The sequence below is a fragment of the Hypanus sabinus genome, chromosome 25 (assembly GCF_030144855.1).
Source record: "Hypanus sabinus isolate sHypSab1 chromosome 25, sHypSab1.hap1, whole genome shotgun sequence".
Lineage (NCBI taxonomy): Eukaryota > Metazoa > Chordata > Chondrichthyes > Myliobatiformes > Dasyatidae > Hypanus > Hypanus sabinus.
The window spans coordinates 20,009,769-20,024,386 of NC_082730.1; the positions used below are offsets into that span (position 1 = coordinate 20,009,769).

Below are 14,618 nucleotides of genomic sequence, written 5' to 3' on the forward strand. Positions count from 1 at the left end.
TTTGCATGTGTTGCTCAGATTTCCAGCAGCTGCAGATTTTCTCTTGTTAGGGAAAACTTCCTTCCTTAAGAGAGTGGAATTTGCCAAGCCAGGAAGAAGTTGAAGATGGATTTAACAGGAAACTGAGGATACAGAAGATGGATATGCACACGTCTCCTCCCACTCTACAGCTACTCATGCTGAAGCAAAGTTTTCATTCTATGGAACACAACCTTAGCAACTTTCCACAACCTGCATCACAGACATGCCACTTCCTATAGCTTAATTAAAGAATAAAATGCAAAAACTAATGAGAATTAAGGCAATTTCTTTTATTGTGGCAAATGGATTTTAACCATCTAAAAAAAATAAATTAGCCATTTAGAACAAAAACAAATCACAGATTTCTTCAGAATGACATTCTGTTTGATACAAATTACTTAGTAATTCAAGGAACACATGGACAAAGCATGTAATCCACAGCAAGTAGGCAGCAAGGCAACGTATCACTTCGCCCCAGAGTTGCATCTTCTATAATGGGGCAAAAATAGGTCTCATAATCATGCAAGGTGAGAAATATTGGTATGAACATGATCACATTATTCTCCCGTTGGTATTTTTTAAAATTGGTCCCAATCTTTGCTTGAAGATGTATGATCATACCCCAGCAATGGCTGGATGACAATATCCCTTGCTTAAGGGATTATTCTTAAGTTTGAATCTGGACATTGATCTTTAGTATCACAGCGAAACATCCCGTCCTCACTCCAGTAGATTACTCTCCCCCTTTCCAATCATACCAGTAGTTAAGGTTGCTTCAGTCTGAGCCAAATCGGTTCAGCAACACACCAGAGTTCTAACAGAGTTCCACGTAGCAGTTGTCTTATTGAGGTGTTTAAGGATTAAAGGAACTAAAGATTTCTGTAGATCCCCTAGTTGCCCCAAAGTCCCAAATAGGGGGAAATTGTCTAGAAAGTAGTAGATTACTCAAGGTGATGATGCAACCACCGAGGTAAGTGGAAATGGAAATCTGAAACTCCCGTTCCCAGCAAAATTACACAAAGATTGACCACTAGGGTTACAAAGATGTTAAATGGTAGATCACTACCATCTAACAAACTTAGGCTGAATAGACTATCCCCGTGGTTAACAGTCTTTGCTACCTATTTTTTTTTAGCTACAATCATCATCATTCTCAGCACCTCATATCTCCTGTCAATGGGACAAATAGACCGCCAATCTGCTCATGAAGTTTTCGGGGGTGGTCAAGGAATCAGCCACTGTGAAGGATCACCACATAGCCAAATGACGGGTAATTTTAGAACTGCTCTCTGCAAACACTGTGAAGCAATTTCACCCCAGACCAATATTTCTCCATTGCACAATTCAAAAACAAAATTGACAATAATTGGCATACATCATAATTTACATATCAAAATGGGTTTGACATTTTTTTTTCTACAAATCTCATACTGGTTTTTCAAGAAAAAAAAATTCAATGAAAACAAGTCGTTTCCCCCTCAAAGTAAAAAGTCAACTGTCCAGACTCAAGGGGCTCATGGTCAAATTTCGGCCTGCTCCTTTCTGCATTCTCCTCCTGCAGGTCTCCCCTCTTTTGGCTGAACTTGCACGAGAGAGGGGGAACTGGCCTGTTGCAATTGGACACAGCAATGTCGTCCAGTTAACATCGGTCGCCTCACATAAATAACACATAAAGCATTCACAAAGGAACTGAAAGGAAGCTAGCGCACCTCCAGGTGGACCTTCCCTCAAAGTGAGATCGTTCATGCCGAAGTTTGAACACCTAGCCTTTTTAAAGCAGCATTTGATGTGAATGGAATGGGGAGGGGTTGGTTTGGGAGTGGAGAGGGTAGATTTTAAACAATAAACACTCCCAAGTGGGATTCAAGTACTCACTCAAAAAAAAATTCATCAGTCATAATAACATTCATTCAGTCAGGATGGCATGCAACATCACAGCATGTGAATATGAATTAACAATACATTAACATATTTCTGGAAGGGAATGTTGAGGAGACACCATATTTTCCTGACACCCTATCCCCTTAGCTTCCCTCTTAAAAACAAACATCCAAATCCAGAACAGTATATCTGAACACCAAAAATAAATTTTCAGTATTCTGATTGTATCTCAAATGCCAAATCTTGTCCTGTGTTAAGAAGACAGTCAAAAAAATGCTTGTCTTGGCATTAATTCTTCCCCCAGGGAAACACGAACAGTTTCCTCGCTTTGAACAATTGGTTTTCTTTGCTCTGAAGATTATATTCAGTTTTATTATAATTAACTAGTAGAAAAAAAATCTACTTCATTATAATAGTAAACTTATTCAAACTTCATTCATTTGCATTCAACCAAAAGTCTGAGACGAGGATGGGTGGGGAAAATAAAAATAAATTAATTTTCAAAATATATACATGTCTGACACATAAATAGTAAACTTGTTTTTTCTCCTCTTTCTGGTGCAACTGTTTAATTTTCCTGTACTTTAATTTTTTTGGCAGAGACAGTTACACAAGGTACGTGTCAGCTGACCAGTGACCTAAACGATTGCAACCAGCCAAGTCCATTGTAGAAATGTAAGCTAGAGATGGAGCTTTCCTCGTCGCATATTTTATCGCCACTGAAATTCTCGAACACTTGCCCTCCCCGTATACTTTGTGAGGGAGGGAGAAAGGGAAACCTTCCCTGTTTCATTTCTCCAGGTTAGTTCTTAACCTTCCCTTTTAGTTTATACTCACAATCTGATCACCCATCGTTACATAATATCACTCCCGCCTCTCTTTCACTGCTCAGACTTCACAGTGCAAGGGATTCACTACTACTGCGTCTGGTCCCAATTTAGGGAACTCCCATGTGTCTGTTGAAGAAACATAGGTTAACAGAGGGAAAAAAGTATCTCCTTGCACAATGCCTTGGCTGCCCCACTTTCCCAAATCTTTCTTCACATTCTATAGCCATGATATCTATTTTGTGTTTTGGTTTCCTCTTACTCAACCATCTCTAACTTCAGCTGTGTGCCTGGCCTGTAATCTTTCCAGTCTCAACAAACAAAGAATCATAATTAGGCCTGGGGCTTGATCACACAGCCACTGAGGATGTCCCAGTCAGATCAACTTATTGCAGATTGCCACAGCCTTTTTATAGACCTCGGTCACGTTGTCGAGGTCGGTGAGGGAGAAGTTGCTGTCGGCCAAGTGGTCTGCGAAGCACTTCATCTTGCAGAGGCGCGGCCTGCAGTCCGACTCCGCCTCATCCAGGCGGAGCAGGTCGTCGGCGGAGACGCAGCTCCGCATCTGGCTCCGCTCCTGCCGGCTCTCGGGCAGGTCGAGCCTGTCGAAGGACTCGGAGGAGAGGATGCTGTCCTCGCTCACCGCGCTCGACGGGTGGCTTCTGTTCGACGAGAGTCTGATGTCGGAAAAGGCCAGCTCGTTGAAGGACCCCAGACTCTTCAGGGTGGCGCTGCCCATTGCAGAGTCCGTGCTGCTCGAGGAGAACTTGCCATTCCTCTTGAGGATGCCTTTGCGCCGGGCAGAGGGGTCTTTGGCACTGTCGCACAAATCGCTGTGGGTTTCAGAAGTCACCGTCTCAAAGACAGGGTTGTCACAGTCCAACAAGTCGGCTGACTCACTCTGCTCCGGTGAGGAATAATACCCAGACTCCCTCTTTGCCGGCTTCTTTAATATCCCTTTCTTTGGTGCAGGGACCGATGGACCATCCTGCTGTCTGCCATGTTCCATTGTGGACATGCTTGAGTCTAGATAAGCAAATACGGTCTCCTCCGTGGAGTGGCTGACGTTGCCCGCGCTGTGCGATCGATGCTCGTAGGTGTTCCTTTTCTTCAGGATCCCTTTCGGCCTCTTCAGTAGCGACTTCCCTGTGCTTTCCGTCGCCCCCCCTTCCTGCAACGAGTTGGAAATGTCGTTCTCCTTCTTCGATTTCTTCAGCGACCTCTGCCGCTCCAGCGGTGAGCCGTGCTGCTTGAAGAAGCAGCGCACTTTGGAGCCGCTCTCAAAGACGAAGCGAGACGGCCGCTGCAACCAGTCCAGACTGATGGTCACAGACGACTCGTAGTCCCTTGCTGACTCCAGCTCGCAGACCTGGGTCTTGTAGCCCCAGTTGACCCACCAATGAGTAGCAACGTCCTCAATGGTGGCCCGGCGGTCTGGATTGACCATCAGCAACCACCGGATCAGCCCACATGCATCTGCAAAACAAATAAAATAAATAACCAAAATGCACACCATTTGCAAATTTCCCACCAACCACCACCGAAATCTTGCACTCAAATTTAAATTTATTATCTAAGTACATACACTCAGTGGCCAGTTTAATACATACTCCTGTACCTAATTCAAATATTTCATCAGCCAATCGTGTAGCAGTAACTCAATGCACATAAGCATGCAGACATGGTCAAGGGGTTCAGTTGCTGTTCAGTCCAAATATCAGAATGGGGGAGGGGGGGGGAAACAGGATCCAAGTGACTTTGACCATGGGATAATCAAGAGAGGGGCTTTTTAAGTATCTCAAAAACTGTTGATCTCCTGGGATTTTCAAGCAGAACCACCTCTAGATTTTATAGAGAACAATGGGAGAAACAACATCCAGTGAGATGCAGCTCTGTGGGTGAAAACGGCTTGTTAATGAGGGAGATTCATGGTTCTGGCTGATAGGAAGGCAACAGTAATTTTAAAAAAGCATATATTGCAACAATGGTATACAGAGGGCCATCTCTGAATGCACGTCCTGAACCTTGAAGTGGATGGGCTACAGCAGCAGAAGACCGCAACGATATACTTAGTCGCCACTAAGTAAGTACAGGAGGTACCGAATAAAGTGACCACTGAGTGGGAGTTACCATTTACTACCCTGAGGTTCATTTAATATACAACATACCCAAGGCTTCTCCCTACAGGAAAGTCAACTTGCAACTCAAATCATTCAGTCAGAGAGTGAGGAGAAGAGAGCAAGTGCTTGAGCAACGCGAGCATTAACGAGCTATCTAATAGTAGCCTGAGGGAGAGAAGGTCTGGTGGGAAATTTTGGAGTTCCAGCCCGAGACAGACGGAGGTAGCATTGCTGAGGGCCAAGGGTGCTGTATGAGAGAGGCAGATTTGCTCTCTGGAGGTGGCCAAGGCTGGAAGAGATAAGAGCATCTGGTAAAAAGGGGGAAATGTGGAAGCTGAGTGGTTAGCACAATCGCTTGATTGCTGCAAATTTTCACAAGAGGTGGTCAAAACTGCCCCATGCATCACCAGAACCGTTTAGGATATATAAACAGAAAGGTGCCGGAAAAGGGCTAGTAACATCACGAAGGACCCCATCCGTCCCACTCCCAGCAGGGAGGAGGCTACATAGCACCCACTCCAGGAGCAACAGACTCAAGAAACAACTGCTTTCCCCAAGCAGCAAGACTGACTAACACCTTCACCCACCAACTCCACCACTACTTTATTATTTCCTGTCAGTCACCTTAAGTACAGCCTAACGTAACTTTATGGGCACACAATCAATCTATATACAAGCTTTCTTGTGCATTTTATCGTAGATTTAAAATTGTGTTCTTTATCTTTGGCGCTCGACTTTTCTGCTGCATCGCATCTGGAGTAACAATTATTTTGTTCTCCGTTACACTTGTGTACAGGAAGTGACATGAATCTTGAATCTTAATCAATCTTGATTCCGCGCGCCATCTGTAATGGGTTTGTATGTTCTCCCCAGCACTGTGTGGGTTTCCTCCGGGCGCTTCAGCTTGCATGGGTTAGGACTAGCAAGTTGCAGACATGCAAAGCTGAAGCTGGAAGATTGGCAATACTCGTGCGCTCCCCCAGAACATCCTTGCTGATTTGATTTGATGCAACTATGCATTTCACTGCACGTTTCCATGAATATGTGATAAATTATGCTAATTTAATAACAGAGGTGGGGAGAAGATGATATGCCAGAGGGATTTGAATCCAAAGACAACATTTGGGCTCTGGGTGAACAGGAGGCAGGGGTGAATTACTGGGCAGTGAGTGCCAGTAGCCACAATTGTGGAAAGTGATCTGGACTTGGGGAAACAATAACGTAAGTGAACAATAGTTCAACTATGCACCATAATCTGCTAACCACACAGTTAGAAACTTCAGTCCTTGGTAAGATGCCAAGTCACATGCATCAAGATGGTGCAAGGTTCAAACCCTGCCTTGGGCACAATCGCTGATCTTAGATGGACAGTAAACCCCAAGGGGCTTTCTTCTGCCTTAACCTTGGGTACCATACCACCAGGTTCAGGAATAGTTATTACCCCCTCAGCCACAGGCTCCTGAACAAGAGGGGATAATCTCACTCACCCCATCACTGAATTGATTCCACAACCTATGGACTCGTTTTCAAGGATTTCACAACTCATGTTCTCAATATTAATCCCCCACCTTTTCTTTTTGTACTGGCACGATTTGTTGTGTTTTTCACATTGGTTGCCTGTCTGTCTTTGTTTGTGTGCAGTTTTTTATTGATTCTATTGTGTTTCTTTGTATTTATTGTGAACACCTTCAAGAAAATGAATCTTAGCGTAAAATATGTGTACTTTGATAATGAGTTTATTTTGAACTTTGAACAGAAGTTAAGGATTTCAATAAGCCTCCAATGTGAGTAACAATTCCTGCCTAGATTATGTTTCCAATACCATCTTAGCAACTGCAGCATTTCATTACTTATACCAAAATTTAGGCCAGTTACATGAGTGACTTTGTTTACCTGACGGTTTGGTTGGCTCACGGTATTCACCATTAGTTATCTGTTTGACCAGGTTTTTGTAATCATGTCCATCAAAAGGCATGGTGCCGTGGACCAAGGTATATAGCAGTACACCCAAGGACCAGCTGTCAACCTGTGAAGAACAGCAGAACTATTGTTAATATGCAAGTTGGTCGACAATGGAAGGAACCAATCCAAGGAGGGGAGAGCTAGACTGGTCTTAGTGCAAGTAAAAAGGTTGACATAACATTGTGGGCCCAAAGATTCATGTACAATTCCCTTCAAGAGCCTGGCACAATCACTGAACAGCTCCGTAGCCACAGTGCGAGTCCCTCTAAACAAACTCATGCCCAATAGACAGTAGCAATATAAACCATGCAGAGGGAGTCAGTGTCACTTTGCCTGTACCAGCAAGTGTTATAATTGTTGTATCAAGCTGGATTAATGGAATGGGGCTGCTTAAAACTAACAGTGTAAAATGTCAACTTTCACTTGATAATGGAAAGGCCCATGGTTTATGTGCCAACTATCTATTATTTGGTCCAATATATTAATATACATTCAACCAAGTTTCCCCTTTAGATAATATGAATTTATTCCAACATCAGGTAGGCTTACACAGAATTTCTGATGCACACAAGCCACTTGTCCCAACAAACCAATACCAATGATTAACACAAGAGATTCTGCTGGAAACCTAGAGTAACACAGAGAAATTGCTGGAGGAACTCAGCAGGTCAGGCAGCTGCTATGGAGAGTTGATGCTTCCGACCAACATTCCTGATGATAGGTCTTAGCCCAAATCGTCAACCGTCTATTCCTCTCCATTGATGCTGCCTGACCAGCTGCATTCCTCCAACATTTTGTGTTACTCCAGACCAATGATTGTCCTCCACGTGGCCCTCCACCTATTTCATCTCATCTCAGCTTGTGACTGTACATTGTCATTTTTGTTACTTATTCACCTTGCCTTTGAATTTCACCTTTGCTCTTTGGTAGTAAAGTCTATATTCCAATTGGTCATCGGGCTGAATTTTCTCTAAGCTTCCTTACTGGGATTATATGTGAGTCTTAAGTTAATAACACGATCAAAAACAGTAAATGATGGAAATACTCAAGCCAGGCAGCAAATGTGGATAGTGAGATAGAGTTAAGGTTTCAGCAGAAAGACCTGTTAAAATGTTAACTGCTTCTCTCACCACAGTTGGTTTCTGACCGGCTGAGCATTTCCACCATTTTCTGTTTTCACAATTACCATACTTAAAATAACATTTAGATAGGAAATGGTTAGGAAATGTTCGGAGCGACACAGGTCAAATGCAGGAAAAAGGTACTAGCTCAGGAATTCACTTCCATCACTAACAACCAGTTGGGCTGAAGAGTGTTTCCCTGCAGTATAAATTCATTTTCCATTTTTATCTTCGACTCCCAACATACACACGTTTTATTCAATGGACGGAATGGCCTCCTTCTGTTCTACAATTATTCTTTGATTTATCCCAAGGAATCATCAAGGGGCAGGGCACTCACCTCAGGACCCCGATAGGGCCGCCCATTGACAATCTCAGGAGATGCGTACAAGGGGCTACCGCAGAACGTCTGCAAGAAGCGGTCATGGTGGTATAAATTGGACAGGCCAAAATCAGCAATCTGGAAAGAAAAAAAATCAAGATCGTTAGAAATCCTATCATGGTAAAGTTCCCATTAGTTCACCTCTTTCGATTCTTAATCAAATTGAAAATTCAAAGGACAATGCTGTGTATATGATAAGTAACACGTACATGTATACAGGGTTATTAAAGGATGCCAAACAGTGCAGTTACAACATGTTTACTTAGGAGGAGGTTTATGTGCTTGGATCAGATGAAGCCAAGGGGAACTGACAGATGGTGTGTGTGTAATTGCATGTTTTATATATCAGAGCAAGTGAAAGTAGGAGAGGCTAGATCCTGGTCTGGGCTCCATAAGGTCCCAAAGGATCTTTCTGGCCTAGTTTCCAACACACCAGTCAGGCAGACAGCCAAGAACAATTCTGTTTCACTTTCCTACTTTCTTAAAAAAAAAGGGCTGTGACTGTTTTCATTGGACGAACTGGGCAGAAGGAGAGCTGGTCCCTACTGCGTCACCATTTCCACTTTAGAATTGCTGGCAATTCTAGCAAGCCAAGGTCAGAAGGTCATGTTCCCGTTGGGGGGCAGCAGAAGCCATGCCAAGTTCTACCCTGGTCATAGCACGGAAAGAGGCCCTTTGGCCAATGCCAGTGAGATAGTCCCAACTGCTTGCATTTAGCCAATATCCTTCTAGGCCACAGATTCCCAACCTGTGGTCCACGGACCTCTTGCTTAATCGCATTGGTCCATGGAACATAAAAATAAAGGCTAGGAATCCCCCTGTTCTAAGCCTTTCCTATCTGTGTACCTCTTAAAGTACCTTCTAAATGTTGTCAACGTACCTATTTCAACCACTTCCTGTGGCAGCTCATTCCACATACTGACTATCCTCTCGGTAAAATGTTGCCCCCCCCCCCGCCCCCTCCAAAAGACTTCATACACTTCACTAGGGGGTCAGAACGATTCTTAAGCATCACAAATCACCAACAGACCTTTGAATTGGATTCAAATGATATTTTGGCATAATATCTGTTAGGTAAACATCACATATTGAAACAGATAAAATTCCCTCTTTAAGGTGGTGCCTTATGAAGGGACTTAGGTACAGGAATTACCCCATGAACATAGACACCAGTTAGTATGCCTGTTCCTGCAGTGTCCTCAGATTCAATTTCTTTTATATTTCAAGCCACATTAAAAATTAACTAGTAAATTAAGTAGTAGATTGGACTTTGAGCAAAGATCACGGCCTCGAGATTAGAGAAACAAAATACATATAACTTTGGAGTGTGCGTAGGTCAAGATGTCGAAAGCAGCAAAAAAAAAATTACAGCTAACACAAATATTAGTTCTGTTATGGGGAGTTCCACCTGAAGAACAAACGTACACAAGGACACACGAAACATTCAGCAGCTCGTGCCTCCTTCGTCATTCACTGATCCTGTACTAATTTTCCTGTTTTACTAATTCCTTAGCATTCTAAAATCTATCAGTCTGTTTCTTGAATGTACCCCAGTGACCAAGCCTCCATAGCCCTCTTGGAAAGATACATTTGGCCTCTGGGTGAAGAAATTTCTAGTGCTGAAAGGATAATCCCATTTAAAAAAAAACTACCGAGAACACATCCCTCTGTCCTAGATACCACAGCCAGGGGTATACAGCATACCAGCATCTACCCTTGTTAAGACCTGTAAAAAGTAATGGCTCAGTGTGATTATTCTCCCAAGTCTAGAAGAATTAGTAATAAAAGTCTAGTCTACTTAATATCCATTTAGCACCATTTGATGAATCTTCATTATGTTTTCTTCTTAGAAATATATCCTTTGCTAAGTAGGGAGGGAGGCTGGACTGTACACCATATACCATTTGTAGTCCCATTGGAGTTTACACAACCCAACAAGACACAAACCTTCATAGCTTTCTCTTTCAATGCTTGTTATAGTTACTTGTAACATGCATTGTGCACAAGCACAGAAGTCTCTCTGGAAACCAATACCATTCAATGTCCCACCATTCAAAGAATATTCTGTTTTACTACTTTTCTCCTCCCTAAAGAAGATATTCCCTCACAATATTCAAGCTGCCACATCCATGTAAGAGACCTGCACATACAGACATTTATTTCCAAACACACAGAATAGAATCTTTGCAACAAGAAAGGAAAATAAATCCTAGGAGGGATCCACTGCTATTGTTAAAAACTGTAGCATCACCCTCAAAAGAAAGGAATTTAATTGTCCAAAGACGGGTAGCATGTCAGAAGACTGAACAGATTATATATACACAAAAGAAACAAGCAATTAAAAGATTAACAAAGTACAAAAATTCAGCAGTAGAAGATAAAGTTAGCCAGAAGATCACAAGAGTTTCAGCAGACAACTGAAAAGGACTGATCAAACGCAAATCTGGGAAATTGATAATGGAAAATAAGGATATGGGGGATGATTTTTTACATCAATCTTCACGACAAGTAACCACAAGACCAGAAGACATAGGAACCTAATTTGCCAATTCTTTCAATTCCCCGTAATTCTCATAGACAATTCCAGTGAAAATTTTTTTCAATTATATAGTTTGGTCCATTGAGTCTGCTCCACCATTCTATCATAGCTGATTTATTATCCCTCTTAGCCTCATTCTCCCTCCTTCTCCCCGTAACCTGACTCTTACTAATCAAGAACCGACCAACCTCTGCTTTAAATACATTCAATGACTTGGCCTCCACAGCTGTCTGTGGCAATGAACTCCACAGATTCACCACCCTCTGGCTAAGGAAATACTTGGCTACAGAAATGAGGCATTCCAGAAAGAGTTCTAAAATCAGGATAATTATCAGGAAGGACTATTCTGGGATCTTAACATCAACACATCACTTTTAGCCAACTCTTAATTTTGCAGAATTCCCTAATTCTTGGACAATTCCAATGGTGGGCCTTGAAAACTGATACTGGGACAAAAGAGAGAGAGAGCAACAAAAAAAGGTATTGGGAGAGAAGGTGGGGGCAGGGAGGGATAGAAACAAATTCACACATAGAAACCACAAGGCAATGGCTATAAAAGAAAACTGGAGATCTCAGCTTTTGGAAGAGAATTTGGGTGGTCTTTAACAATAAGTAGCCCTTGATAACAAGCAGTTGCGACCACAGTTTTAGCTCCAAATGGGCAGAGGCTGAGTGTAGGTGGTCTTTAACGAAAAACCTATACACAGGATGATCTAGTTGTTTGGAGGGGGTGGTGAACAGAGAAAGTGAGATTGCCACTACACTGAAGAGACTTTTGAGAAAAAGAAAAGGAATGATGGCCGAGTTTGTCGGTATCAGTTGCTAGGCGACAGTGTGTTTGTTACAATGACCTTTTATGGATCCCATCACAAAACAATCTCATTATAGGTTTGGAAGTGACGTGAGGAGGCAGCAGTTACTATTTTAGCCAGTTTTAGTCTAGTGAATGGAATTTATTGAACAATAGAGTGATGCATCATTGAAGAGGTAGAGTAAAAGAGTGATAAAGATCAGTATCCCGTTCGTGGAAACCTTGTTTACTCCCTCCCCAAACTAAAATTATACATCATAGATAGCAATTCCCTTCTAGGGCAATTTCTAGAAATTCTTATTAATACAATTAAAAGTACAATATTCAGATACAAATTACTTTGCTCTACACTGTAAACACTTTAAAGCACTGCTAATAATGTTCTTTACATTGTAAATACATGCTAGTATTTATGTACTTTTTATTCCATATCGGAACTAACTTTATTTTTATAAAATTCTTTATTCTGTATAATTGGTGGATGTTGTCATTTGTTTGTGCACGTAGTTAATGCACTCACCACAGAAATTCCTAATACATGTAAATGTACAAGGCGAATAAAGTTGATCGTTGATTCTCTGTGCATAAAGTCAGGGATATACAATTCCTTTATCTTGTAAATGTTCATCGCAACATACAGAAGTGTGATGAAGTACGTGCTTCTCACCTTGACGTTGCCAGTAGCATCTAACAGGATGTTCTCCAACTTCAGATCCCGATGCACAATCCCGTTCTGAAAGAGAGGAAGTCAGGATGAGTCCATGAATTCTCAGCTAAACCCCAGAAAGTTCCTGACATATCTCTGCAATTATATGGACCTTAGAAAGATTAGCTTTGTTTGTCACACGGACATCAGAACATATGGTGAAGTGCATCATTTTGCGTCAAAGGCCAACACAGTCCAAGGCTTGTTCGGGAGGCTTCCTGCAAGCGTTGTCATGCTTCTGGTCCCAAAGCAGTGTGCCCACAACTCACTGACCCTAACCTGTGCATTTGTGGAATGTGGGAGGAAACATGAGCATCTGTAGGAAACCATGCAGTCACGGGGAGAACGTACGAACTCCTTTCAGACAGCGGTGGAATCGAACCCTGATGGCTGATGCGATTGTGGTTAGCAGTTCAGGCAGCATCTATGGAAGGGAATAAACAGTCCGACCTCTATTCCTCCCCATAGATGCTGCCTGACCTGCTGAATCCCTCCAGTATCTGGTGTGCGTTACTCTGGATCTCCAGCATCTGCAGAATTGCTTGTAGCTGTTTAGTATAAGCATAGGTTGTCAGCTCTCTCTCTCTCTGCTGGGGGTGAGGAGCAGTTCTAATTCGAGACGGGCTCTAAGCCCCTGCAGAGGCAGAAATAACTTCATTGTCTGATTGTTCACACTGTTTTAATTGGCTTGTGCACTCTCCATGGTGCTCAGCTCACCGACTCGAGGCAGCCAGCTAAACTGGAGCAGACAGGCATGAAAGCCTGGACCTCCCCCAACGTTCAGGATATCTACCGGCAGATCCGGGGGAGGGCCTCGGTGGCCTTGTTGGAGGAGATCCAGCCACAGAGCTGGCGTCCTTCCAGCTGCAGTCCGAGTGCGAAAGTTTCAGCACCGTGCATGCCCACCTTCCAGCACATTGTAGTGACCCTCTACCCATAGTGTTCTTCCCCTTACACCTGAAAGGTGACATTCTGGACTACAATTCTACATTGTAAAGTCTCCTCCCAGTACAAGATGTAGGAATGACTAGAGAAAAGCACTAGAAGGGAAGAGCAGAGAAGCTTAATTCCCGTCTCCCTGGTGATTTCACAGCTTCAGATTCATTCTGAAGCCTCTAGGGATTTATGGCCTAGATAATACACTATTTCTTCAAACCTTTGTTGATGGTTAAGAATTTGTTTAAAATGCCTAACATTCATTCATTCTCCATTTTTAGTTGGAAATTCTGGGCGCTTGATGCAGCAATAACAAGGGCATAGTTCCCCACCCTCCAAAAAAAAAAGACATTGCCTTCAGGAAACACTCCCAACCAGGACCTACACTTCCAGTGTTATCATGCAATGATAAATTCCACAATAGGTCTCAATCCAACGGCACAGTGGGGAGGGGTACAGGACGGGTTCAGAATATTCCAGAAACAGCATGGAAACAGTCCTGACGAAGGGTCTCAGCTCAAAACATCGACAGATACTGCCTGACCCGTTGATCTCCTGCAATATTTTGTGTGTGTTGCTTTGGAAATAGTCTCTTTAGCCCATCTAATCTATACCAGCCAGCAGGCAGTCAACCATTCTACACACAGCATCCCACTTTATTCTCCCCACGTTGCCATCAACTCCACCAACAGAGGAGGGATGAGCAACCCACAGGCCTTTGGGATGCAGTGCATTCAGAGGTAGTCCAGCACGGTGAGACGGTGCAGATTCCACACAGACAGCACTGGGAGTCAGGATCGATTCCTGGTCGCCGGAGTGGAGAATCAACAACTCTACCAGGCGTGTCACAGTGCTGCACTTCATCCAATAGACGTCTCCCTAACCTAGTACCAAGGTGCCGAGAGCAACTACATTTCTTTTTGCCAATGCTCCAACTCAGGCAGACAATTAAACTCATGCTCCACATAGGTTAGTGCTCTGCCTGGTGGTATTTTTAGTCACTGGATTAAAAGAGTCGTACTGAGCCATTTCATTCCTTGATGAATCAGCAACTTGTATTTTATAGGCAGCCTAATTAGTGTTGGGACTTGGACTCAAAACATACACAAGTCCCAAATCCCAAACAATTGCCTATTAAGATTCTAAGCTCCCAGTGAATGAAAGGAGGAATGTTTAGACAATACCCCGAGGGTCTCATTCCCTAAGCCTAGTCAAAAGGGAACCATGTCTTTTATGTGGAGGGCACATGGGAGGCACAAGAGAATGACCTTTCACCTCCAGCATGCTTTCCTCCTCCTCTTCAACAGTCTCC

At 43.0% G+C, this 14,618-nt stretch overlaps 1 protein-coding gene across 1 annotated transcript in view; it reads right to left on the bottom strand.

Annotated features, from left to right (window-relative positions):
- Nucleotides 1–296: 296 nt before the first annotated feature.
- nuak2 (NUAK family, SNF1-like kinase, 2) overlaps nt 297–14,618 on the bottom strand; it is a 43,463-nt gene continuing 29,141 nt past the window's right edge. The window contains exons 4-8 of the mRNA XM_059949823.1: nt 12,483–12,548; nt 12,332–12,397; nt 8,273–8,392; nt 6,743–6,875; nt 297–4,205 (exon numbers count right to left, since the gene is read on the bottom strand). Coding sequence (XP_059805806.1) covers nt 3,106–4,205; nt 6,743–6,875; nt 8,273–8,392; nt 12,332–12,397; nt 12,483–12,548 — 1,485 coding nt within the window. The 3' untranslated portion in view covers nt 297–3,105. The remainder of the gene's footprint in view (nt 4,206–6,742; nt 6,876–8,272; nt 8,393–12,331; nt 12,398–12,482; nt 12,549–14,618) is intronic.